This window comes from Motacilla alba, chromosome Z (genome assembly GCF_015832195.1).
Source record: "Motacilla alba alba isolate MOTALB_02 chromosome Z, Motacilla_alba_V1.0_pri, whole genome shotgun sequence".
Classification (NCBI taxonomy): Eukaryota; Metazoa; Chordata; class Aves; order Passeriformes; family Motacillidae; genus Motacilla; species Motacilla alba.
In genome coordinates, this window is record NC_052046.1 from 11,322,462 (window position 1) to 11,347,424 (window position 24,963).

The 24,963-nt window shown below is 34.9% G+C and overlaps 1 protein-coding gene across 10 annotated transcripts in view; it reads left to right on the forward strand.

Annotated features, from left to right (window-relative positions):
* Positions 1-24,963, forward strand: part of SPEF2 (sperm flagellar 2) — a 74,660-nt gene that overhangs the window by 16,783 nt on the left and 32,914 nt on the right. For 8 of the 10 annotated variants that reach the window (XM_038124844.1, XM_038124846.1, XM_038124847.1 and 5 more), the window contains 17 exons: positions 1,220-1,408; positions 2,676-2,863; positions 4,114-4,282; positions 8,658-8,874; positions 9,355-9,485; positions 9,598-9,606; positions 9,702-9,780; positions 10,273-10,370; positions 11,187-11,290; positions 11,778-12,025; positions 13,428-13,533; positions 14,317-14,474; positions 15,995-16,209; positions 17,626-17,753; positions 17,851-17,989; positions 21,933-22,070; positions 24,358-24,518. In XM_038124844.1, the coding sequence (XP_037980772.1) occupies positions 1,220-1,408; positions 2,676-2,863; positions 4,114-4,282; positions 8,658-8,874; positions 9,355-9,485; positions 9,598-9,606; positions 9,702-9,780; positions 10,273-10,370; positions 11,187-11,290; positions 11,778-12,025; positions 13,428-13,533; positions 14,317-14,474; positions 15,995-16,209; positions 17,626-17,753; positions 17,851-17,989; positions 21,933-22,070; positions 24,358-24,518 (2,477 nt within the window). The remainder of the gene's footprint in view (positions 1-1,219; positions 1,409-2,675; positions 2,864-4,113; positions 4,283-8,657; positions 8,875-9,354; positions 9,486-9,597; positions 9,607-9,701; positions 9,781-10,272; positions 10,371-11,186; positions 11,291-11,777; positions 12,026-13,427; positions 13,534-14,316; positions 14,475-15,994; positions 16,210-17,625; positions 17,754-17,850; positions 17,990-21,932; positions 22,071-24,357; positions 24,519-24,963) is intronic. The other 2 variants (XM_038124845.1, XM_038124849.1) reach the window with 2 other exon arrangements.

The window sequence follows — 24,963 nt, forward strand, 5'->3', positions numbered from 1 at the left end:
GACCTCTTCATAGAATTTTTTCATAAATAATGTCATATGCAATCAAGTTGGATTTTTCATTTACAGGTGAAGTTACATAAGGTGTTTTGCCCTCTGTGTCACAGATAGCTGATGAAAAAATAAACCAGACTGAAAGAAGTGATACTTTATTTTGGTGTGTTTTGGTTTTTTTGGTTTTTTTGGTTTTTTTTAATTACTACTAACTGACTTTACTTGTGCCTCTGTTTTTAGGAAAATGAATTTGAGATATTCAAATCAGATCCCAATTTAAATCCTTAAATTTGAATACATTTCATAGCAGTTTTGATACATCAGAAGCAAATATTCAGCAAATCAGAAATTTTCTCTAGAATTTGGCTGTAGCATTAGTATTTGACAATGGTGCTTTTAAGGCAAGCTGATGTTTTTGTTCAGGACTCAGTCTAAAACTCAGGAGTTTTGGACTGTGATAGTAAGGCAAAACTTGATGTTAGATTAAGCATTAGTTTAGATACCAAGAAAAGTCTGGAGAAGTGTAGCAGTGAGAAGATACTATTATGTTTCAAGAATACTTTGAAAAATAACAACTCACAGCCTTCAAAGTGTCTGTGCATACAGACCACATCTCAAGCAATAGTTCAGAATGATTTTCCTTTGGTACTGCATAGTATATTATATTCATGACCCAGTAAGGACACTGGAACTATTATGCAGAAGTCTTGTATTTTGCTTGGTTTTGAATTCTTCCTCATAGTCCCAGTCTCCTGAATAGGGAAGAATGGAGAATATAATTAGCCAATTTCCCCAAAAGAAGAAAAAAATTTCAAAGCTGTAGAAAATAGATTGCTCAAGGATGCTGAAGATTATGGCTGAGAATAGGACTGGTGAATAACAGAGTTAAATTAATGATTTGAAGAAAGGGTATATGTTTGGATAAGAAGCTGTTATTTGAAATATGCTGCAGTTTCTTTGCACATGGGAAATAACCATATTAAAATGGAGTTAGTCTGACCAGATGTATTTTTACTGGGTATCTCAGTTAAGACATATTTTGAATTCTTACATAGTTTGTGCAAATTGTACCAATAAATAGATATTAATGTTGTTCTGAATTTATGTCCCATGTAAGCAGGTGAATGCCATCATATGACAGCATTCTTATTTCTCATATTAGATGCTGATGAGTTTTCTAGGAAACTGTTTATCAGCTGTGCTTAGTACAATTTTTTTTATCTTTTAGAAGGTTTACCGGGAGGAGCAGCTCATTTACAGACTAATGAAACAATCTCAGCATGAGCGAAGGATTGCTGCTCAACTCATGCATGTTCGGCATGAAAAAGAGGTGCTAAGGCAAAACAGAATTTTCAGGGAAAAGCAATATGAAGAAAGACGACAGAAGGACTTCCAGGAAGCTCTTGACAGAGAAGCGGTAAAAGATTGATCTCTGAATTGCTGCAGGAGTGCTAGAGTACCTTCCTGTTACAAAATGGAATTTGTGTTGTCAACTGTTAGACTTCAGGACTTTTCTAGGGACATTGTGATTTAGTGATAAATATATTCTTTTGTCTTTGTTCAAAGTCACAGCTATAAGCAATAAGAATGTAACTGTAACTGTGGAACTGAGTGCATTTCGTACTGTGGTAAAAGTGGGGAATTTTGCAGGGAGAAAGAGCAGCTAATCTGCCTGATCCAGTGAAAGGTGGGCCTGCCCATGGCAGCAGGTTTGAACTAGGTGTCCTCTAAAAGTCCCTTCCAACCCAAACCATTCTGTTGTTCCATGATCCTGTAATAAGGGATGAAGCTGAGTAACTGAAAGTCTGATTTTTCTTCCATACTGATTTTAGCTTTGTAGGAAGAAATCTCTGTGTGCTGAGTTTTAAAAGGCTCAGTCTCACAGAGGCAACAGGACAATAACCTAAGGTCCTGTTTCAGGAATCATGTTCTTAATTTCATTTAGAGATGATCTGTTGAAGTCTGTTTTTGAAAAATGCTGGAGTAGTTTCACTCATGAGTGCTAATTTCTGCTTTGAAGCTTTAAGTTGGTTATAAGGACTTACAATTCTGTAGAAAACTGCCGAGTGCTGTGCTCATAGTGGGCCATAATGTAATATTAGAATTTTTTTTCTCCTGTCAAAAACGATCAGCAACTCCAAATCCTCCAACACAGTTGGAATCCTATGAAATCAGCAGCTATAGCTATTGATTACATCATCTCTTAAAGTATGCTTTCAGCCACCACCACAGGAGGTGGTGATGAAGCACACCACTACAGGGACTACTGATGATTTTCTACCATGACCAGAAATCTTTCAAAGATTGAACAACATTAATAATATGAAATTATTTGAAGATCAGAATCTAGTAAGATAAATTACATGTTTTAAATGGGTTGTTACACTGAAAGCGGCAATTTCACTTCCCTCAAGGACTGAATATGTCTTAGGCTGTTTGTCATAAAAGAAGTAATGGGCTTCTCCTTTATTTTATTCTATTTTAGAAAGCAAACAAATGTGAATTTATAGAGTGAATAAAAATGCTTAGATTTGTTTATGTTTTACTCTGCCTGCTGGCTATGCAACTCTGGTGAGAATCGAGCTGTTCTTGTTTCTTAAGTTAGTTTTAATTTTTAGGACTGTATACTTCTGCACTTTCATTTTCATTGCAGTCTCAAATTTTTTCCTTAAAAACAATTCTAGGCGCTTGCAAAACAAGAAACTATTAATAATGAAGAGCAAATAACCAGAGAAAGAGAATACCATGGGAAAATTGCTGCAGAAAGAGCTCAGGCACGCTATAAAAAGCATTATTCTATGTGTTGGGAAATGATAGGCCAAATCATTGATATGTCGACAAAAGTAGGAGAATATCGTCAACTGACGAACAAGTGAGTATGTAGCTCCTAGGCAAGGATAACAGCTGTTAGGTAGCTGTCAGGCTGGATTAATCAGACTGGTTTAAGCATTATAGCAAATTATGTTTCTCAGACATTTTACATGGCAGCAGCAATTAGTTTGAATGTGAGAATGGTAACATTATTTTTGTGTGAGGATTGACTGGTGTGTAATACAGAGTGAACTAATGCTACAGCCTTAGCATAATTTCTTGAAAACTCAACTGACTTGAATTCTTAGGAGACCAAAATCCAGTAGTGCCACAGCTTGTGGAACTGCTGATTTCCTTTCTTATAACAAATTCCTTAGTTAAAAGTTAAAACTGAATGGTGAGGAAGTGTTCACCTTGCTTCACTAGGTGAACACTTCCTCAGAATGATACAAACAGGATGAATTTCCCAAGTTATATAAACTGCCTGGAGTGTCCAAAGTACATCAGCTGAGCCCAGATTCTTCTGAGTCCTCCATGCTGTGATTCCTTCTTCTGACATGCCCTAATTGCAGAGGGTTTCTGAGAAGGTCTTACAAAGGCAGTAATCTCCAACTGCCTGTGCCATAGAAATGTTTCAAATATCATGGAGTGGGGTATTTTGCTGTGGTTCTTTCATTAAGATTCAGTGATTTGATTATGGGTTTAGACTTACAGTATTAGAAAGTATGCCAAAATCTTACTGCTTTCTACTGTAATTTTATGTTAAAATAATAAAAGTGTAGCCATATGAAATACACATGATTATTTAATAGAAGTTATATAAATTTAGGCTTATTTAGTATGTGGTAAAATAGTCAGCCTGGGCACACAGTATAGTGAAATTACTAAGTAAAGAAAAAGTTTAATTCATATAATTCTGAATTAATTTTGACTTGAGGAAAAAATATTATATCGATTTTTTTGGCAAGAGGAAGCTTTACAGCACAAAAGTAAAAAATATTTTGGGACAGGGAAAAGTAGTGAGAGCAAAACTGATACCACACTGCTCTGCTGGCCAAATATTGTGTGATGACACATTTGTGAAAACACTGAAGCCTACAGGTGCCTGACAAGCTGTCATAAAAGAAAACAAACATTTATAAGAGGCTGTAATAATTACAGGATGCATTGTAAACTATAACTAGTTTTGCATATGCTTGTTTCATGATTAGAATTCTTGTAAATCTGGGTACACTGTTGTCAAATATCCAACCCTCTACTTTTTTGTTTAAAACTGGTTTTTTTCATTTTCCTTTTTTCATTTTTATGCAGCCGTGTTCCACTAAAACTGATGCTGGATTGGAAGGAACTTTTTTTTAAAGGAAAACCAATATATGAACAAGCCTCAATTCAACCTTTGTCAGATGAACCTAGCCCAGAACAACTTGTAGAGCTGAATAAAATGAGTCTGTTAGATGAAAAAGATTATGGTGAATACAAGGTACACCAAACCGATAAGGCGTAATGGAAGATAATACACCTTGCTTTTTCATAATCATAAACTTCATGTTGTGGTCTTGCATTTTGTTCCATTACTGGTTTCTGGTGTCAAATTTAGACAAGCATTTTCTTTTCATTGCCTGGTGTTTTGTATGAAAACTGTATTTGATGGTAGTAGCAGTTATAATTCCATTCTTATATATAACCTTGATTATATTTCTTGAGTTGTAGGACCAACATGTTAATTGGTGAATGTTTTCAGCTACTTGGAATGTAAAGGTATAATTCGTATTACCAGATTGGAAAATGCAACAGAATATAACCAGTAAAAGCAGTAAAATGAAATAGTAGACATGTTACAAAACCTGAACTCTTAATTTCAGCAATTTTGAGTGAAAGCTCTCTAGCAAGATTTATTGTTTTGAGTGAACGATTTGTTTTAATACAGTAACCTTTTTTTGGAAATTATTAAAAATGGCTGACATTTTTCTTAATCTTCTGTTAGAATACAAGTAAATATTTTTCAGGGTATATTAACTTCATCAGCTTTTCAATATGTCAGTGTTATTTCAAAATTGAAAGATTAATGGATGATGGTTCCTTGTTAAAATGTATTGTACAGTTTTAAAAAAATTATATTCATAGTTATATTACTTAAATCCCACTACATATTTAGACTTTTCAAATAGCCTGGTGAGTAGAATGTGAAAAAATCGTGGCAAATGCCCAGTCTTTTTCTTGTTGGGGATTTATAACTACAATATATGTTTGATTTTTATCCACATCCTGAGCCACTTGGTACTTTTTTCATTTCGTAGTGAGTGTAGATGTTCATTATGAGTTTCTGTGATGAATGCCTGAAAGCTCAATTTACTGTAGCTTCATTTTTTAACATAATATGCTTTTCTGATTTATCTCTTTATAAGGTTCTAATTCACAGCATATCAACTCGTATAGGAATTTTGTGATTTTTTTTTTTTGCCAAAAAAAGGACTAAACACAAAGTCAGCAAGGAGGACATAAAAGACAGGCAAGAAAAAGAGAGCACTAATGAAAAATTAAGTTTTTCAGTCATAGTTTTGTTTACATAATGAGGTTCAGTAATCTTAAGTGTAACATCACTAAATGTCACAAAAATTTATTGACACATTTAAGGCCTCTTTTTTCCTGCCAGACTATTTCAAATTATTTTGTAATTAATTTATTCCCAGATGTTGTTAGTCTTACGCCTTTCTGAATCATTATTCATCAAAAACTGGCATCATATGACATGTAATATTGTTGGCACCAGTTCATACTTATGTCTTCTAAAAACCGAAGTGAACAGCTATTTCTTTCAAAGTTTTGCTTCTAGATAAAAATTTGTTGGGAGGTCATTCTCACAATGTTTGTAGAGATTTTCCTAATGTTTGTGAAAAAAGCCCAGGACAGGCAGTTTGGCATCTCTCAAGAATACCTTGCCTACATTAGCCATACCAGGTAAAAGTGTCAGATGTATTTGATAAAATACAAGAAAATGCAGTGCCATCAGTCCATTGCACATTACATATTATATTTTTTGTGAGAATATTTTTTTTGAAACTACCATGTTATAAGTTGTGGCTAATCACTTAATAAATTAATACAATGACCAAACACCAAGCATAGCATTAGGTACTGCCCAAATAATTGCAGGTTTCATTCAAAAGTATTGACCAGGAATTACAAAACTCCCACTTGTTTCTGAAAAGTAAACTATTTTACCTCATGAGAGGTACAGTCTAGCAATCTTCTGGTTAAAAGGGTAAGATAACTGAAAAGTGGGGGGAACCCATTCCACTTGGAATTTTTTCTAGAGGTCAAATAAAATTTAAATAACTGAACCATCCCTACCTATAGGTTTAAAGAAAAATTATTCAGATACTGCAAGTATTTTGATTTTTTTAAGTATGTCTTTTCAATTACAGATGAAGGAGTATGTTTTCTGAGAGATGACAGAGAAGGCATATGGTGGAACCCAAAAATATTTACTTTATTTGTTTATACTGATTAAAAATAAGTGACTTCTAATTTTAATTTAAATCTATTTTAGACTGCTAATTAAATTGTTTTTTTCTGTTTAGCAGACGTGTTCAGAGTCAGCATTGGTCATGTTCTACTAGTAGAATGTATGCTATGGCAATACATGGTTCCGATAGTAAATTCAGGAAAATGTTCCATATTCTACCCAGAATATGAGTTCAAAACCTTATCTTTGAGTAGAACTTTAGCATCGTTCACTTCTGTTGATGGTGATGAAATATTTTGTTTATACAATGACATAATTGTTTGGATTAAAGGTTTGTGAAGGTCATTTGCTTAAAGCAGGGCCAACTTCTGAGTCAGGTAGGGTTACTTAGCATCATTTGGTCAACTTTCAATTATTCTAAGGATAGAGATTTCACAGACTCTCTGTGAAATATTTCTAATTGGAAATATTATTAGTCTACACATTTCCAAACTGCTGTTTAATGTCCTCCAACCAAATGGGTATTAATACAGAATAATATTAATACTCATACCAAATGAGTATTAATACAGAAGATAATATTTTAGTATGCAGAATAATTAATTATTCTGCATACTAAAATATTATCTTCTCACAGCATAAACTCCAGGACAGCCGGACTTACCTAGTGCTATAAGATGCAAAACTGGCAGAGTAAAAGCACAGTTCTGTGTTCCATTCTTTGGACTACATTCTTTCATTCTTCCAGTGTGATTGTCAGTAAAATGATCTTTACTAGTAAAACCTACTATATCATACAACTGATAAATTTCTATTTATCTCAGGGTAGATAAACTGGAAGTTTCTACTCAGTATTTCCTTCCCTTAATGATGTTTGAATTTTTTTGAGTTGTTGGCTTTGCTTTGATTTTTTTTCTCTCTATTGAATGTGTGTTAGGCAAGTACATATATTTGAAATCTTTATTCATTAAATTTTCAGAGGTTTAAAAGTGATACTGGGCAATAATGTTGCCCAATTTTAGAATGCAGAATATTAAGATAGTGGATTTCTAATACAAAAATCTGCTACTGATTAATTCTATAGTATTGTTGAAATTATATTTCATGTTTATTGTATTAAAAAAGTGATATAGGATCTGTATTAAATTTACACAGCAAAGTTCTGGTAGTGGGGGGCTGCAGGGCTGGCTTCTCTGAGAACCTGCTGGGAGCTTCCCCCATGTCTGACGAAGTCAATGCCAGCACAGACTCCAAGGTGGAGCCATCACTGGCCCAGGCTGAGCCAACCAGGGATGGCAGTGACACCTCTGTGATAAAATATTTAAGAAAATAAAGGTTTTTACAGATGTCAGAGAAGGGGGCAGTGAGAAGGTGTGAGAGGAACAACTCTGCAGACACTGAGGTCAGTGGTGAATGACAAGGAGGAGGTGCTCCATGTGCTGTTGTTGAGATTCTACTGCAACCCATGGAAGCTCATGCAGAACAGAGAGATGCAGAGATCCATCTGCAGCCCCTGGAGGACTCCACACTGGAGCAGGTGAATGTGCCAGAAGGAGGCTCTGACTCCATGGGAAGCCCATGCTGGGAGAAGGCTCCTGGCAAGACCTGTGGCCCATGGAGAAAGCAGCTCATGCTGGAGCAGGTTTGCTGGCAGGACCTGTGACCCCATGGGGGATCCATGTTGGAGCAGCATGTCCATGGAAGGCTGTACCCCATGGAGCCATTTGTGAGCTGCAGCCCATGAGAAGGACTCATATATTGGTGGAGGACTGACTCCTGTGGGAAGGACTGCATGCTGGAGCAGATAAAGGTTCCACTCTGAGGAGAAAGCAGCAGCAGAAGCAACATGATGAGTGGAACATAACCCCCATTCCATGTTCTCCTGTTCTGCTGGAGAGGAGGAGCTACAAAATTTGGAATAAAGTTTAGCCTGGGAAGGAGGATGGGCTGGGTGTTTGTAGGGTTTGTTTTAGCGCTCGCTATCCTGCTCTGATTTTGATTCATAGTAAATTCAACCAGTTTCCCCAGGTCAAGTCTATTTTGCCCATAATGGTAACTGGTGAGTGATCTCTTCCTGTCCTTAACTCATGAACCCTTTGTTGTATTTTCTCTATGGCATCAATCCAGAGTCAGAATCATGGAATCTATGAAAATGTTTATATAAGTACTTGTCTCTCAACTAGTTATCAGTGAATATCAATAAATATTTAATGATTGTGACATAATTATAGGTTTTAATGAGGTTCTATTCTAAAAACTATGTTATTATTGAGTACAATTCGAATTTCATTATTTTATGTACTTTTTATGTAAATAAGTACATATATTTAGAAAGATTGAAGGCAAGATTATAGCAATATTGATATTTGCTAATTTGTCATTTATACAGAGTATGACAGGGGAATGGAGCCCAACTGAAGAGAACAGTGAAAAGAAACCTCCTCTTAATAATAACATATTGGGTCATGTGCTTCGTAGACTGATGGAAATGTTCTATCCTCCAAAACCCAAATCTTCACGAGAATTTCCATCATTTCCTATCAAGGGATGTGTTTTGGGAAAAATGTTTAGTGGAAAAACTACCTGTGCAAAGTTTGTTGAAAAAGGTAGAGGTTGTTTGTTTGTTTGCCTAAAATTCTTTAAATATGTGTCTTAAAATCCCTCTCTTAAATTAAAATTGTTTGGGCAAATCCTTGCATTAATAATTCTTGAATCTCCAGTATATCTGTATTTTGGTGGGTTGATTGCATGTGGGTTGATTGCATGTCATTCCATTGTTATATTCCAAAATAAACTTAGGAACACTGGAGCTTGAAAGTAATATTAATATTGTGCTGTAATGTTAATACTTTTTCATTGAGAATTGGAAAATGCTTTTGGTAAACTTCTTTGGAGATACTGGTTTTAGAAGAGACTAGCAAGATAGCTATGTGATTGTCGATAGATACTGTGAAGTAGTTATGGAGAAGAAAGAGTGACAACAATTTACATTAGAAGCCCAAATTAAATAATTAATTTAACTGCCTGTAATAGTTTCTCTGTATGTATACTCAACTTATATTGTAGCTAATATTTTTGTGTATTAGTTTGCAATATTCAGGTACTATCTGTTGGTACTCTGGTTCAGGAGGCCATTGAAGCTTTTCTTAATAATGAAATGAAAAGTGAACCCAGCATAATTTCACAGGAAGCAGAGAGTTCTGCAGAGCAAAATGAGGTTAGTATATTCCCTAGTTTTGTTCTTGGCTCTAACAGGTAGATGGGAATAAAATGTGTAAGGAAAAAAGCATGTTTGAATTTTTTTACTCAATTTCAAACTTAATTCTAAGTTTTCACAGGTAAGACTGGAAGAATCAGCTTGAATTTACAGGCTTGTTTTTTCTGTAAGATGTAATTTTCATTCTAATCCATTTGCTGTCATATTTGATACAAGGCCCAGGAGAACTTACTGAATTCACCAACAAATCTTCTAGAGGAGCTCCAAACTGAATCCACAACAGAACTTACCACGGGTAAGTATTTCTTGTTGCATATATTTTCCTGTGTGTCTCAGGGCCTTAGGATACCTCAATTGTTTGCATGTCCCAGCAGACATTTTCCCCAGCTCTCCTTTTGTGGAGAGATCTGCAAACGCCCTTTTTGTTACCCTTCTGCCTAGACATAAGACAAGGCCTTTTCCCCATGAAAAAAAGCCAAATACTGAAACAAATTTCCTGGAGAGGTAGTGTGTCTCCACCTTTGTAGATTTTTCAGATCACGTGGTAAACAACTGAGAAACCTGGTCGGACCTTATAACTGATGCCACTTTGAGCAGAAGGTTGTATTTGAACTAGGTGACATTGAGAAGTTGCTTCCAACCTGAATTTCTCATTGCTCCTATGATTCTAACAATTTTATGTACCTTCTGTTTGATTTGTTCAAAGAACAATAACAAGCCATGTAATTTTACTCTTTATCTGTAATAATGAATTTGATAGTAATAGCATCATCAAATTTTATTTTAGAACCTATCTTAGACAATTGTCCTGTTGAAAACGATCCATCCCAGGATGAAATCCAGGAAGAATTAGAATTGGATAACAGTCAGGATGGCCTATCCAAGGTCTGTAGTCCAGTTTTAGTTTCTACTTTATAAAAATACATTAGTTAAAATGGTTAAGTGAATTAAATGGTGACACCTTTTCATCATTTTGAATTACTGACATCAGTTCAAGTATTTTCTGTATTTTCTGAAATATGAAAAGGTCTTATTGTAAAAATTTGTTCCTCTGTATGTTGTTGAGAGTTGTACATCTTGTTAAAATTCCATATTTTCTTGTGAAATCTCACTTTTACATAAGATGTGGTATTTTCTATGGCATTTCTGATTTAACAAAAATGTATTTTTGCTTGCTGCTGCCAAGCAGATACTTCATCCCACTACAAGGTTTCTTTTCTTTACATTAAAAATGCTTCATTCTACAGTGACTTCTTTAGCCTACTGCTCATTCAAAATTTCTTCCAGAGCTGTGATTTAAAAGAAGACCTGTAAAACTAATGAATTTATATGCTGCTGTATGAAATAATCAGTGGTAATGGAAATCAGAATAAGCTGACAACCAGAACACTTAATTTTAATTTCTTGGCCTTCATATCCTTGGTTTCTCTATCTTTTTAAGCTTTTTTTTTTTTTTAGGGTTATCTTGGAAATCAGCTGGGGATTTCAATTTTACTAGGCATTTTTTACAATTGAAAAGGGTGTACTCTCCTTCATAGACCCCCCCCAACTGTTATTGATTAATAGCCACCATGCCCAATATAAATAAATAAATAAATAAATAGTATATGATATAAAATGTGGAGTTGTACACTTTTCAATGCCTGTTTTCAATGACTGTTACAGACATTCTGAGCGTACTTCTGTTGCACTTTTCCACAGCTGTCTGTACGTGCCCAATTTGGTGCTGCATCACAGAAATGGCTGAAGAACGGAAAAAGTGTTCCTGATGAATTACTAATTGACATCCTTTTGGAAGCCATTACGTATGAAATTGTATAGATACTTGGTTTTATCTACTCTTGTTTGACAGAAAATTGTCTCAACTACCCTGAAATGCAGTTAGCACTTAAGGTCCTACATGAATATCATTTAAGTTGCATTACTCCCATTAGTATACTGTAAATTACAAAATAATTTTCCTATTTATTACTTCAGCAAAAGAGTTATTTCAGAAAACTTAAATTATACCTCTGAGCAGTCTCTATAGAGTGGTTTTGAAATCATTATTAACAAGACAGCAAAAATTGCTTTGTTTCTGATTTTTTTCACTTTAATTAGACTTGATGTTACTTTCTTCTGATTTAAAATCCATTACTTTACAGTCTCATAATGTCTGTCATATTCTGTATGCATCAGGAAATTTAACATAATGAATTAAGAATGGATGATGGCTAGAGCAAGCTGTTCTTTTCAGTTTTATTATTAAGTTATTATTTCACTGTGTAATTCTGGTTCTTCATTTCCTTTTAGCCAAATACCACCAGAGAAGGGGTGGATTGTGGAGGGGTTTCCAATGACAATTAATCAGGCAAAACTATTTGAAAAATCCTATTCAGGGATTGATGTAGAAGCAAAAGATCCAATTTCTGAAAAGCTGTCCCTTGCTATAGATCCCAGAGCCCCTAACCAGCCTCCTCCTACCTCACCTGCATTTGATGTTTCTATTTTATTGGATATTTCAGACAGTCTGGTACTGAAACGTGCAGCTAACGTGAAGTGTAAGTTTCCAACTTCTATTAACAAAGTAAAATGACAAGCAGATATCTGTAAGTTGTAGTTATTAATGCAAAATAGCATTGCTGGACAATTTCTGTATATCTCACAGTATCACTTTTGTTAATTGCGCCTTGAATACTTCCAGGTTATTTCAGATACTTCTGTTTGTTTCAGTCAAAGGCAGATCAAAGTGTGCAAGTGCATGTGTATATGCTTTTTTGTATTTGTACTCTCTTTTGTATTTGAACTCTCACTGCAGCTGAGATAGCACAGTGGGTGGTGTTAGATATCACATAAAACAGCAGCAGGAAAAAAACACAAGTTATAATAGATGCAGAATATACTGCATTACAAGTGAGTGTCTGTAAATAATGTTTTTCTTCAGGAGACACACTTATAAAGGGAAAAAGGAAATTATAAACAGAGGGCCAATAGTCATTCCCTGAGAATGCCAGAATAAATTCCACATAGATTATAGCCTTTGTCTTGTCTCCAGTTAGCCAGTGAATGATCAGAAATCGAAGTCAATTCTGGCCAACCAAGGCAAAGGCATCAAAGGCTTTTTGAGGGCTGTTTCACTTCCAGACTGCACATTTTAAGACCTTGTTGAAACAGAAGTTTTTTTAATGAGTATGTCATGTATTATCAAAATTAGGAGGAGATTCTTCTTTGTTGTTTTCATTGCAGTATGTAGAAGGCAAATAGCTTTAGTTAAAGCACAAGTTACATTTGGCTTTTATTTATGGGTAGGAATGAGGATGGGACAAAATCTTTAGAGCTTTTGCTAAAAATCTAGTGAGGATAAATGTAGAGACAATTGAAAATTTCTAATTTTAAGACCTTATGCTGCCAAAACATTTGTAACATGTAGTTATATTTAATATAATCTTAGAAATACACATAGAATTTATTTAATAAGACGTAAATGTGATGATAGAAAGAGTCAAAAGAGCAATTAAAAATCTAATTAATTAAGGGCTTTTTTAAAATTTAACGAAGACTCAGAAAGAGAGAATACTTTGTCTTTTAATGAAGTGGTTCAATGAAGTCTGTTCATTGTGAAAAGTAGGTACTTTGGATGAAATTTGGAAAATACCTTCTGACTGGTAGAGTAGATAAGCCTGAAATAGTCACCCACAGGAATGCTCCATCGCTGCAACTGGAGATTTTTATGGCTGAAAAGCATCCATTAGGAAATGTTAGTGCTATAATTGGCTATGCACTTAAACAGAGGAAGAGGCTTGACACCCTGCTGGTGTTGGCTGGTGCCCAACTTTTAGGTTAAGAAATGTAAGATCAAGGAACACTGAATTTGCTCTTATAATGATTATCTTAGTTTGGGTGAATAAGTGTCTGAATAATTGCCTTTTTCAAGATATGCTCATAGATTGGTTTTCCACACAGTAAATGAAAGAAAGGCGTCTCAGGCTGAACAGGGCAGCAATCAAAATTCAGATGCCGAAATCCTCGAAGAAAAGGTTGACTTGGCCAGGGAGCAGGTGCTACATAGGTAAGTTATAGGAAGTACAAAAATATTACTTCAGCCAGACATTTTGACATGTAACTGAATCTCATATGTGATCCAGGACAATACTTGCATGCTTAATGTTAAGAATTTACTTAGACCTTTCTATAATGTGGAGCCTAAAAGGTATTTTCATTTTCTGCACAATATAAATCCTCCTGGAAAATAGGAATTCTTTTGTTTTGATTTTCCAGGCTATTGTTGCAAGTAGAATTTAGTTTTCAGGTATATATTGCATGAACTGTGTATACATTCTGTATATGTCTATGTGTATCTGTGTGTGCACTTATATCTGAGGTCTGTCACACATGTGACTGCCCTTAAATGAAATACACTTGATTTGAGTTAGAGATTTTTGTAAAATGTTATTTTCCACTTCTACATTTACAAAAACCACTTAGTTTTCTAATTTAAATTGAATCACTAGATGTTTAACTTTGCACAAAGAGGAAAATAAAGAAAAATTCTTTCTTCTGAATATTTGATACTGTTAACTGTTTCAGACAAGATATTATGCATTACTATTGGTTTAATTGTGATATTAGAAAGTAAATATACCTTGTGACGTGAAAGAGTAAGACATACATTATTAGTTATCAATAGAATTCTGAAAACTTTCTTATATTTAAAATGATGGGGTTGATGTGGGTGGAGTTGTTTTAGTGTTAAATTAGATGATCTGCTTTTTCTTTCAGTTATCAGTTTTAGAAAATGTTTTGTTTTCCATTAGTTAGGCCTTAATTTCATACAATGATATGATTTTTGTAGGATTTCAGGCTTCCTAAAGACATGGCCAAAATTAGAGAAATGGTTTTCAGTCCATCAAAACAATCTAGTGAAAGTAAATGCAGAGATGGAAGAAAGTCTTGTGTGTGAAACAGTGAAGGAAATTATAATAGAAGAAATTGTGAAAAATCAGAATAGAAGTAAGTATGATTGAGAAGTAAGAGTATGATTGATTTTCATACTCTTATTTTCTCAAATTCAGTAACAAAGACTCTGTCTTTTATAATTAACACTAATAATTGCTATGTAAATAATATGTCAACCTACATTTTTGCTGCCCCTGAAAAAAATCTGAGGATTTGCCAGTTAGTGTACCAGAAGCCTTAACTTTTCTGTTGTTTTTCACCTTTTTGGTGTATATGGACCAATTTCACATAAAAATTAAAGCATTAAATTCAGTCCTTTCTTCCTGGTTTAAAAATTACAGCCACCATCTTCATCTTTGGGATAGTATAATTGTATAAGAAAGTCTAACTTGCTATTATGAACATAGAGTCTGTATCTCATATCATATATCAGTAGCAGCATAAAAATATGGATAAGTAGTAGTGGGTTTTTTGACATTTAATTTTGGTACATCTTTGTTTCATTTTTCCTCCTTATTATCCAGACAGAAGGAATAATTTAAAATTATTTAAAAGAAAAAAAAATGAAATGAAAAACAAAGGAAGCGTCATCCAAGGGGACAAATGCATCATGTAAACCAGCAATAGTGATCTCTAAATAACCAGAGGTTTTTTCATAGCTATTATGAGAAAATCTTTATGTGTCTTCTACCACCAAAAGAAAAAAAAAAAACAAACTTGAAAAGCACTTGTAACAGTAAAAGTTTATCCCATTATTCATGTGCAATGTTTCTAGTCCACAGGGGTTTTTTATATGCTTGGTATATAATTAATAGCCCTGCTAGATTCAACAGCAAAATTCCTTTTGTTGCAAATGGAGTGAAGATTTTCTAGTTAGAATCCTGCTGTTATATAGAAGTATTTAAGGGCTATTTACTCCCTATGGAAAAATAATACCTGGGGTCAATTAATAAAATTTAATTCCATATATGTGTTCATAGCTTTCAAGCTGTCCTTCACTATTAGGTTCATATAACCAGAATAGAGTATCTGGTTAGTCAAGCATGTTGTCCCTTTAGTGAATCCATGCTGACTACTCCTCATCAGCTTCTTGTCTTCCATGTGGATAGAGATGATCTCCCGAATGATGTACTTCATCATCTTTCCAGGGATTGAAGTGAAGCTGGCTGACTGCTAGTTCAGTGTGTGTCCTGTTTGGAAGACCATGGTAACATTTACTTTGTTCCAGTCCTCAGGCACCACTCCTGATCCCAATGGCCTTTGAAAGATGATCATGAGCTGGGAGCTCATGTCTGTTAACTAGCTGTTATGTCTGCCAGCTCCCTCAGCACTTGGGGATACATGCTGTTAGGGCCCTTGGATTTATCGATGTTGAGTTTGTTTAGGTGTTAACTGATCCAGTCTTCCTTGAGAATTCCTGATTTCATGAGTATATTTTCGATGAACAACACCTAAGAGATGAAACAGTGAATCTGTTCCATTATTTTGAACCTATGAGAGCAGCAGAGATGTCTAATTCTGTTTATTGATACTTAAAATACATTTGGAAGTACTAATTGCACATTCGTATCAAGGGTCTGCTGAAGAAATACGACCAGAAGAAGAGATTTTACCCATTACAGAAGAAGAAGACGTTTTACCAGTTACAGAAGAACAGATTTTACCAGTCACAGATGAAGAAGAAAAGGATTTACCTGTTATAGATCAGTCTTCTCCCTTGCCCGAGGCACCACCAATGATTGAACCAGGATCAGATGAATGGATTTATGTAGATGAACCACTTCCCCAGGTACACTAATTCCCGACTGAAAATCTTAAATATCACAGTATATATTTTTATTAGTGTTTTATGTATGCCCTACCTAAACCTTTTGCATCATTGCATGTTGTTTTTTTCAATATTTTTCTATAAAAGGTATGCTATTACTTTGTGGTAGATATAAAAAGAACAGTTGCTACTAAAATAAGGAATCATACTTTCAAATTTAATTTTGTTTTTTAATTCTTTGCAATTATCATGAAGAACACAGCTGCCAAAACAGTAATGCTTTTTACTGTTATGAAACATTAACACAAACTTACTAGATCACTTTTCTTTCTCTGACAAGGGGAAGCTGTGGGTCTCATACAAAGAGTAAGAATGAGGAGAGTGTGCACTAATCTTTCTCCTAGTATATTTTTTCCTAATATTTTCTCCCCAAGGACATCTACTCACATTCTAGTGATCTAGTGAAATTTAGTGGTTTTCTGAAATGGCTGTATATCTGCATCTTGTGCCTAGTAGTTCTCAGTGGACTTTTCTTCCATGATTATGTTTTTTAGTTGGTTTAGTAGCTTTTTTTGAAGCCATTTACTTTTTCTTCTCAGTGACACAGCTTGTATAATTATGTTAATTCTGAAAAAATATTTCTGTTTCTTCACTTCAAACCATGATCTTTGCTTGCATCATTTGGTAACCCTAATTCATGGTGACACTAATTCACATATTGGGAGATACAATGAATAATCGATAATCAACCCCTGAGGGCATTTAAGATATGACAAGTATCTCTTAAATGTTCATTTTGCTGAATGTTGCTTTTGTTCTCCAATCCAGTTATAATCTGTTCTATTTCTGTAAATTTTTTGAGAGGAGCGGCTGGGACTACAAGCAGTTTTTGAGACACAGATTTTTCAAGGGTGGACAGTGATGATTTGAAATTTGTTCTGTAATTGTTTTCCTAATGTTTACCAGTTTTTCCTGTTAACTACAATCAGCTCACATATGCTGGGTTTCCTCTGGCCATGGCCTTTATTTACATTTTCTAACAGTCAGTCAGTCAGTCGAGCATCACTTTTGCAACACTAGGCAGTTATCTTAGATTTTTATGAGCTCAAATAGTTATGAATGACCAAATTTTCTTATTCAGTGATCGTTCAGCGTCATCATTTATTTTATGAGCATATCCAAAACAACAGATACTGGAATATTCTGCTGGAATTTCCGATTCCTTTTGAGACCACTTTTTCCCAAAGAAGTTCACAGGATAAAAGTATGTGTTGGTACACTGTCTGTAATCAGCTGTAAACCAAAAAAAGTACATAGTGAAAAAAATTCAATAATATGATTTCATGAAATAATATTTTTGTGTATTTGCTAATGCTACAGGTAAATGAATTACCAAGAAATAAATCAATTAATTTTGATGTTTTTAAAAATTCACAGGAGATAATAGACTTTTTAGTACCTTATTGGGAAATGGTAGAAAATACATATATGAATACGATCAAAACTGTACTTAGATGTCTAAGGGATGAACAGTACACTATAATTCATTACACAGCAGATATTAGGTAAGTAGGAATAGTATCTTATTACATTAATATTAGCATTTTGTATTTTTCATGGGCCATTCTGTAACTGAAAAGTTATTTTTACTGTAATTTACAGAAAAAAATTTAAAGATTTTTTGAAACGTCCACATCTTAAGCAGGAATTTGTATCTCAGTGGCAAGCAGATTTTAATTCAATTGCTGATGAGCTGCAAGATGACGAGGAAACAAAAGCTGAATTACACCAAAGGGTTACTGTAAGTAAATGACAGAAATTACAATATACCCTAGACTATTATTTCTTTGTATACAAGCTTGATATAACATCAGCTTGATGAATCATATTATCTACTTCTTTCTTGCTCTTTACAGTTCTTCTTAAACTATGTCATTTCCTCTTGTGCGTAATCTGTCCTTTAAAATTATTCCTCTGTTGTTTGACCATAATTTTCTTACATCTTGCTGTGGTATTCTGGTACACTGTAAAATAAATATTTCTCTGCTCTCTTTTTGTTTTTACATTTTGTGGTTCTCAGAGATTTTACAAGTTGAATATTTCTATCACAATCCAAAAAATCTTGGCAGTATTTTATTTTTTCTGTAAATGATATATTATAGACTCTGCTTTCTAAAACTGATTCATACAAAGTACACAGAATTTCTTGGGATGTTTTGATTCAGCTAGATCTTTTCTAGATCATGTCCTGAGAGTTCTTTTTCACAAAAATCGATGACTAAATGTCCTAACAAGTTCAGAGCCAGATTTAGTATAAGCCAAAAATAGAGCTATCTTTGACTTCATCAGATTCCATTCCAGAACAGACATGATTTTTAGTTGAGCACTACCAGAATTGCTCCCCAAAAAGGAATACTGACATTTTCAGTTGAAGGGAACATTTGAGGAATAATGGATTAATTCACCTGAGATGGAAAATGCATTGGACCTCCTTTTCTGTAGAAATATTCCAAGAGAATGGAGTAGAAGATTAAAAAATCATCATCTATGTTCCTAATTTCTACTGAATGGCATTATAAAAAGGCTGGAATCACTCTACCCTATATTTGAAAAAGATAAAATTAAAATACTTGCCATTTTGTTCATAACAGAAATCCATGTTTCAAATTATGTGAAGAGGAGGTTATACTTCTGTATGATGCAGTGAAATTCAGATACTGTGATAAGCCTAAGCACTTTGGAGTGAATAAATTACTTTCAGAATTTTTTTTAATAACCCATTCAGCCATTGTGAATCCCAAATCTGTGGGTGATTGTGAAGATGATCTTCCTCTATGCTGTTAAAGCCATGCTCATTGTATCTCCCTGAATGTATGAATTCTGTCATCTATCCTTCCTTGCTGTGAGAAAGAAAGAGGAAATTAAAAGAGTGACAATGTTCATAATGTTTTTCCTCAAACTCACAGATTCCTCAACACTATCATCTCAGCTGGACCCTTCCTAAAACACCAACTGTAATATCTGAAAAATAAATTTCTCTGATATCAACCGGGAAATGTAAAAACCCACCCCATTTTGTGATGTGTGTAAAATTCCTTAAAGGCCCCAAAGCCCAGAGGGCAGCCAAGACTTTGGCCTGATGATGTGGTTTAACCTCAGCCTGCACTCAAGTCTCATGCAGCCATTGACCCACCACCAGTGGGATGGGGGAGAGAATTATATACTTGAACTCTGTGCAAGTGCTGCTGAACAATAATGACATCATCCCTGTGTTATCAGCACTGCTTCCAGCACGAGTCCAAACCATAACCCATACTCACTGCTCTGAAGAAACTTAACTCTTCCCCATCCAAAACCGGCGCACATCCTGAATATCCAAACACAGAATTACCATGGATAAAATACACTTCAGCAGCACACCTCTATCTGTGTTCCAGCAATTTCTCCAAATTCTCTCACATTGCATTGCTATCATTGAGTATGATCAGTTGCTTGCTATCACTACTTCTCTTGTTCCAAATAGGAGAGGACTGAGCAAATGCATCATTTCTTAGTTTTTTCACCACCTTACTACAAGAAAAGAAGGACAGAGAAGCTGCTTCACTGTGAAAAGAGAGAGAAGAAGAAGATACTTATAAAACATGCTTTTGGCTTCTGCCAGAGGAATATAACTCACTGTATTCCTCTGCAGTTTCCTCCACTGCTTACAGTAAATCAAAACTGTGACTTAAATAATATGAGGGCAAAGCATAAAATCCTTCATGTTACATGTTTAAGAAAGATACTGAAGCTATACGTCAGTTGTACAAAACATTAGTGTGTTTTTTTGTGCGGTATTGCATATATATGAAAGTTTTTTTGTCACAAAGGAGCTGCAGAGGTGGCTTCTGTAAGAAAGCATGGCAGCTGTGAGACAGGAGTAAGAAAATGTGAGAAACAGCTCTATGGTCACTCAGGACAGTGAAGAAGAAGGAAGAGGAGGTGCTGCAGACACAAGAGCAGAGATTCCCCTGTGGCCTGTGGAGAAGGCCATGGTGATGCAGGTTGTTCCACAGAAGCCCATGGAGGACTGCAGAGAAGCAGATCTCCACCCTGCAGTCCATGCGGTCCACCCAAGCTTTATCAGGTGGACATACTGTGAAGGAGCAGCAGCGCGGGGCGAGCCCAACCAGAGCAGGTTCCTGGCAGGAGCTGTGCCCGATGGAGCAGTACAGTCCTAAAGGGCTGCACATGCAGAAAGGATCCACACTGGAGTGGAGTTGTTTAAGAACTGAAGCCTGTGGGAAGGACTTGGATCAGAAAATTCCATGGAGGACTGTATTCCATGGGAGGAACCTCATCCTGGAGCAGGGAAAAGTGTGAGAGAAAGCAGTGGCAGATAAAAATGTATAATGAACTCACTCTAATTATTCATTCCCCATTTTCCCTGTGCCATTTAAGAGGGAGAAAAGTCAAGAGTGAAATTAAACCTGGGAATAAGAATGGATGGAGGCAAGGTGTTTTTAGGTTTGTTTTATTTCTCATTATTCTGTTGTATTATTAATTTGCATTAAATTCAATTAATTGCCCCAAATCAAGTCTGTTTTGCGTGTGATGGTGATAGGTGAGTGATCTCCTCATCATTATCTTGATGCATGAACTTTTCCACCCCTTTCCTGTGAGGAAGAGTGATAGAGCAGTTTGGTGGACAGCTGGCAGCCAGCCAAGGGCAACTCACCACAGCCAATAGATATATCATACGCTTAAATATTTTTCATCCAGCATCATATTCTTATGTGCATATTATACAGTGTGAACAGCCATGAATACCTGATTGCCTGCTCCTTGACTATCTTCTAGCCATCATTGGTGTGTTAGGTAGCCCAGGGACTTCTTGTGGCTTTTGTCCAACAGAGGACAAGTGGATTTAGCTGAAGTCTTCAGACGGGGGGAGAGATACAGAATCTGACATAATAGGTCGCAACCAAGACCTGCTGAATATGGAATCACTTCACCAGAACCTAAGCTCCTCTCCTTTTCTTCTGTCCCAGAACAGGTCAGGTAGGGTAGAGCTGCCTGGAGCCAGAGACATCTCATCTTGTCCTACCTTGGCACTGTATTTAACAGCACTCTTCTCCTCCCATAACCTCTTACACATAGTGGCCTGAAACACTAAATCCATGCAGAGATGGCGATGGGGAACAAACAAGTTGCATAGTGTTTTATGCTTAGTAGGCCCTCAGTGCTGTCACTGAGCCCCATAGTGCTATTTGACATAGACACTAGCTGAAGAGCCCTTAATTAAATGAACATTAGAGAAAACTGGTGTGGAAGCAACTCAAGTTTGAAAATTACTTGAACTCTGACACAATTTTCTCAGTATTTTTCATATTGCCTATCTCCTGAGAGTACTATTCTTAGCATATTAATTAGCAAACCATTCAAGTGCAAAGTTGTTGGTGCAGTTGGGAGCTTAGCTATTCATAGTCTCATATTTGTCTAGCTTAGGTAGATTATCCCTGCCTGAGGAAAGCAAGGCTGCCTGCACACTGAACTCATATCTTTGTGTTCTTCTCTTAGGCACACTTGTAAAGAAATTTTCTGTCAGCCCTTTGCAGGCATGTGACCTGACCAGGTGTTGATATTTGTAACAATAAAGGAAAAGCCCCAGACAGAAAGTTGCTCTATACACAGGCAAAAAAAGAAATATTAAAAAAAAAAGTTTTCTTTCATAAATAATTACCATATTTGATTTTTTGTTTTAGGACCTAAGAGATCTTCTCTGGGATATCTGTGACATCAGAAGGGAAGAAGCAGAGCTGGAACGTACTGGTATCATGAATGAAGAATGGTTACCAGATCGTAGGGGTATTGCAATGAACCATTTCTTTACACTTATGCAGGTATGGACTGCTACAGTAAGCCTGAGAGAAATTTCATTTGGTTGGCTCCAAATATGTGAAAGATTAAAAATTACTTAAGCAAATATTCATGTGTTTTCTGAATTCATAGACAAAGTTAAGAGACAAAAAAGAGATGACATTCCATACATTTAACTTTGGAATACAGGAAAGATTAAGAAAAATACTATTCTTGTTGTTCAACCCGCAAAACTTTCAATCTTTATTTTATACTGCTACTTTTTGCATTTTTTGAACTCAAATGAATCATCTTGAATTTTGTGACAGAAATGTTACAGCTTTTTATCCTTCTGTGATCATATTGACATTTCCTTTTAATTTATGAATTACATCATTCACAGCTTGATGTTAATAGTATTTCCCATTTCTCAATTTTATTTCACTGATGTGGCTTGAAAGTTTATCTGCTGACCAACAAAAAGAATTCCTAAAGAATCAAGTTATGATTTGAGATTGAAATGTCATTTGCTGCTGTTTTTCAAATATGTAACTTCAAAATTTTCAAGAGTCCATTCAGTCCTGCAGTAAAGTAACATTTCCCTGTTACTGCTGTTCTAGGTGCATAAAACTAGTTTAGAACTGGATTGGAGTATTCTTGACTAGACCGGCTAGACAGGCTTTTGTGCAAACTGAAGTGACCATTCTGTGAACGTTTTGGCAAATTTAAAGACAATGAAAACAGTGTTTTAAACACATGCCTTGTGATGCTAATTTAGCTGAAAAAGCCAGCCCTAAATAGTTTAGGGTGGGCATTCGGCCCTTTAATTCTCTCTGCTATTTTTATATGTTAAATAAAAAAGGGACCCACTTTCTTATCGCATGTGAGTGTTGTGGTAATTCAAGAAAAGTTTGTGAAATAGTCAGTGCTATAGTAAGGAAATTGTTAACTTGTTTTCAAAGAGTCCACATAACGCCCTAAATAAAGACTTTGGGCCACTGACAAAAGAGAGGTCAAAATATCAAATAACTGCTGACTATCTGAAATTCATCGGTCCTGTAACTAGGATATTTATAGTCCTGAATATTTAAAAAAACCCATCTTGAATGATATGCATAAAGGAGACAAAGTTATACTTCAGAGCTTAAATATTTTACTATTCTTCTAGTTATATCTTTGCAGTTCTAGTTCTAACAGAATTTTGTGGGTATATATGATGGAGTTCAGCGGAGATTCACTATGAATCGAATTTGATCTATTTTTTGTGGACATGCACGATAACTGTTTAAAATTACTAACAGATATTAACCATATGTAAGCTTTTTTTTCATAAAGAAAAATAAATAGAAAACATTGCTTCTTGCTGTACTTAGTACATATTCCCCCAAATAAATGAATTATTAATCCTAAAACTACAGGACTAAAAATATAATAATTATAACTTTATGTAATAACTATTCTTTTTAGAAACAGCCAAAAATAGGCTTCTTTGTCATTGAGTTCTCCATTTGTGGGGTTTTCTGTTTGAGGTTACATATATTCCCCAGGTGGCTTTGTAACTGTGTAAACACATAGATTTGTATAAATGCCGTTTATCAGATTTCATTCCTTTCTATGTACACAGTTATACTAGAATATATTTCCTCCTTAACTTATGGATAAGTGCTGGTTTACACCACAAAGGTTTTATCCTTTGTTTTGTGAATGTGGTTTTGTACATTTTCCCATGAATATTTAGTACTGTTTTGTCAGTTAGAAACTAACACCATACTGAATCAATAAATCAAAACATGACAGGTGTTAAATGTTTCTTGAATCTTACTTGATTTCTTCTGAGATGATTCACACAAAAACATCACGACACTTAGGTGTTCAAAGTCTGTTGATTACTTAGGTCCAGAAAAACTGTATGACTTAAAAAATTTCCTCCATCCCATAACCCTTTTTAATTTATGCTTTTAAGACTTTATTTCTTCTGAACAAGAAGATCCATGTATTTGTCAGCACTAATGTACTTGCTACTGGGAAATATATATATTCATCATAATATATTGTAATTAAATTTAATGCATTGAACATTATTTATTGTAAATAGCTTTTCCTATTTTAACAATTAAGATTCTTATTACTGGCTAGAAATGACAGTGGGAATACATTACAGATGTAAGTAGAAGTATAGATTCAGTATATTATAAATTTTAAAACAAATATGACTGTGTTTCTTGCTCTCCCTCAAAATCCTAAGATTTAGAATTTTTTCTATTAACATGTGATAACAAAATTTGTTCTGTGGTGTGTTGAATTGCAATCTCTTTGTCCTGTCTTCTTCAGGTTGAACTGGATCGTTTCCAAGATACAAAGAGACTACTTCATGATTATTATAGGGCAATGGAAGGAAAAATCCCAACAGAAGACACTCAAGATTTCACTCGAATCCCATTGTTAGATATTATTAATGGAGAGCAGAAGGAAGATCAAGATGAACCAAGAAGGTAGAAATGCAGCATAAAATTGAACAAATAGAACACATAAAATGAACAAATAGAATGCATTGATAGATTTTTGGAGTATATGGAATTAGATGTGTGTATATTTCAAAGGATGGAGAAATAAGAAATTTTTAACCAGGGATTATAGTCAAAGGATGAATCTCAAATCATTTTAGAGGTTACATTTATCCCTCATTTTTTACTTATTTACGTGTATCATATTCAGCAATGCATCGCTGAATTGCAAAACATTTTAAAAGCTGCCTCAGGAGGAAATCTATTATTATAGAAAAGTTTCCTTCTTTTCTTTATATTGCTGATAGTTTACAGCACAATCCTCACATATGTATTATTGTGGAACATTAGTTGGTTTAAAATTTGTGCCGATGAATAAAATTAAATGTTATCAATTAAATGTAAATTTAAATATAAACTTATTTATGTAAAT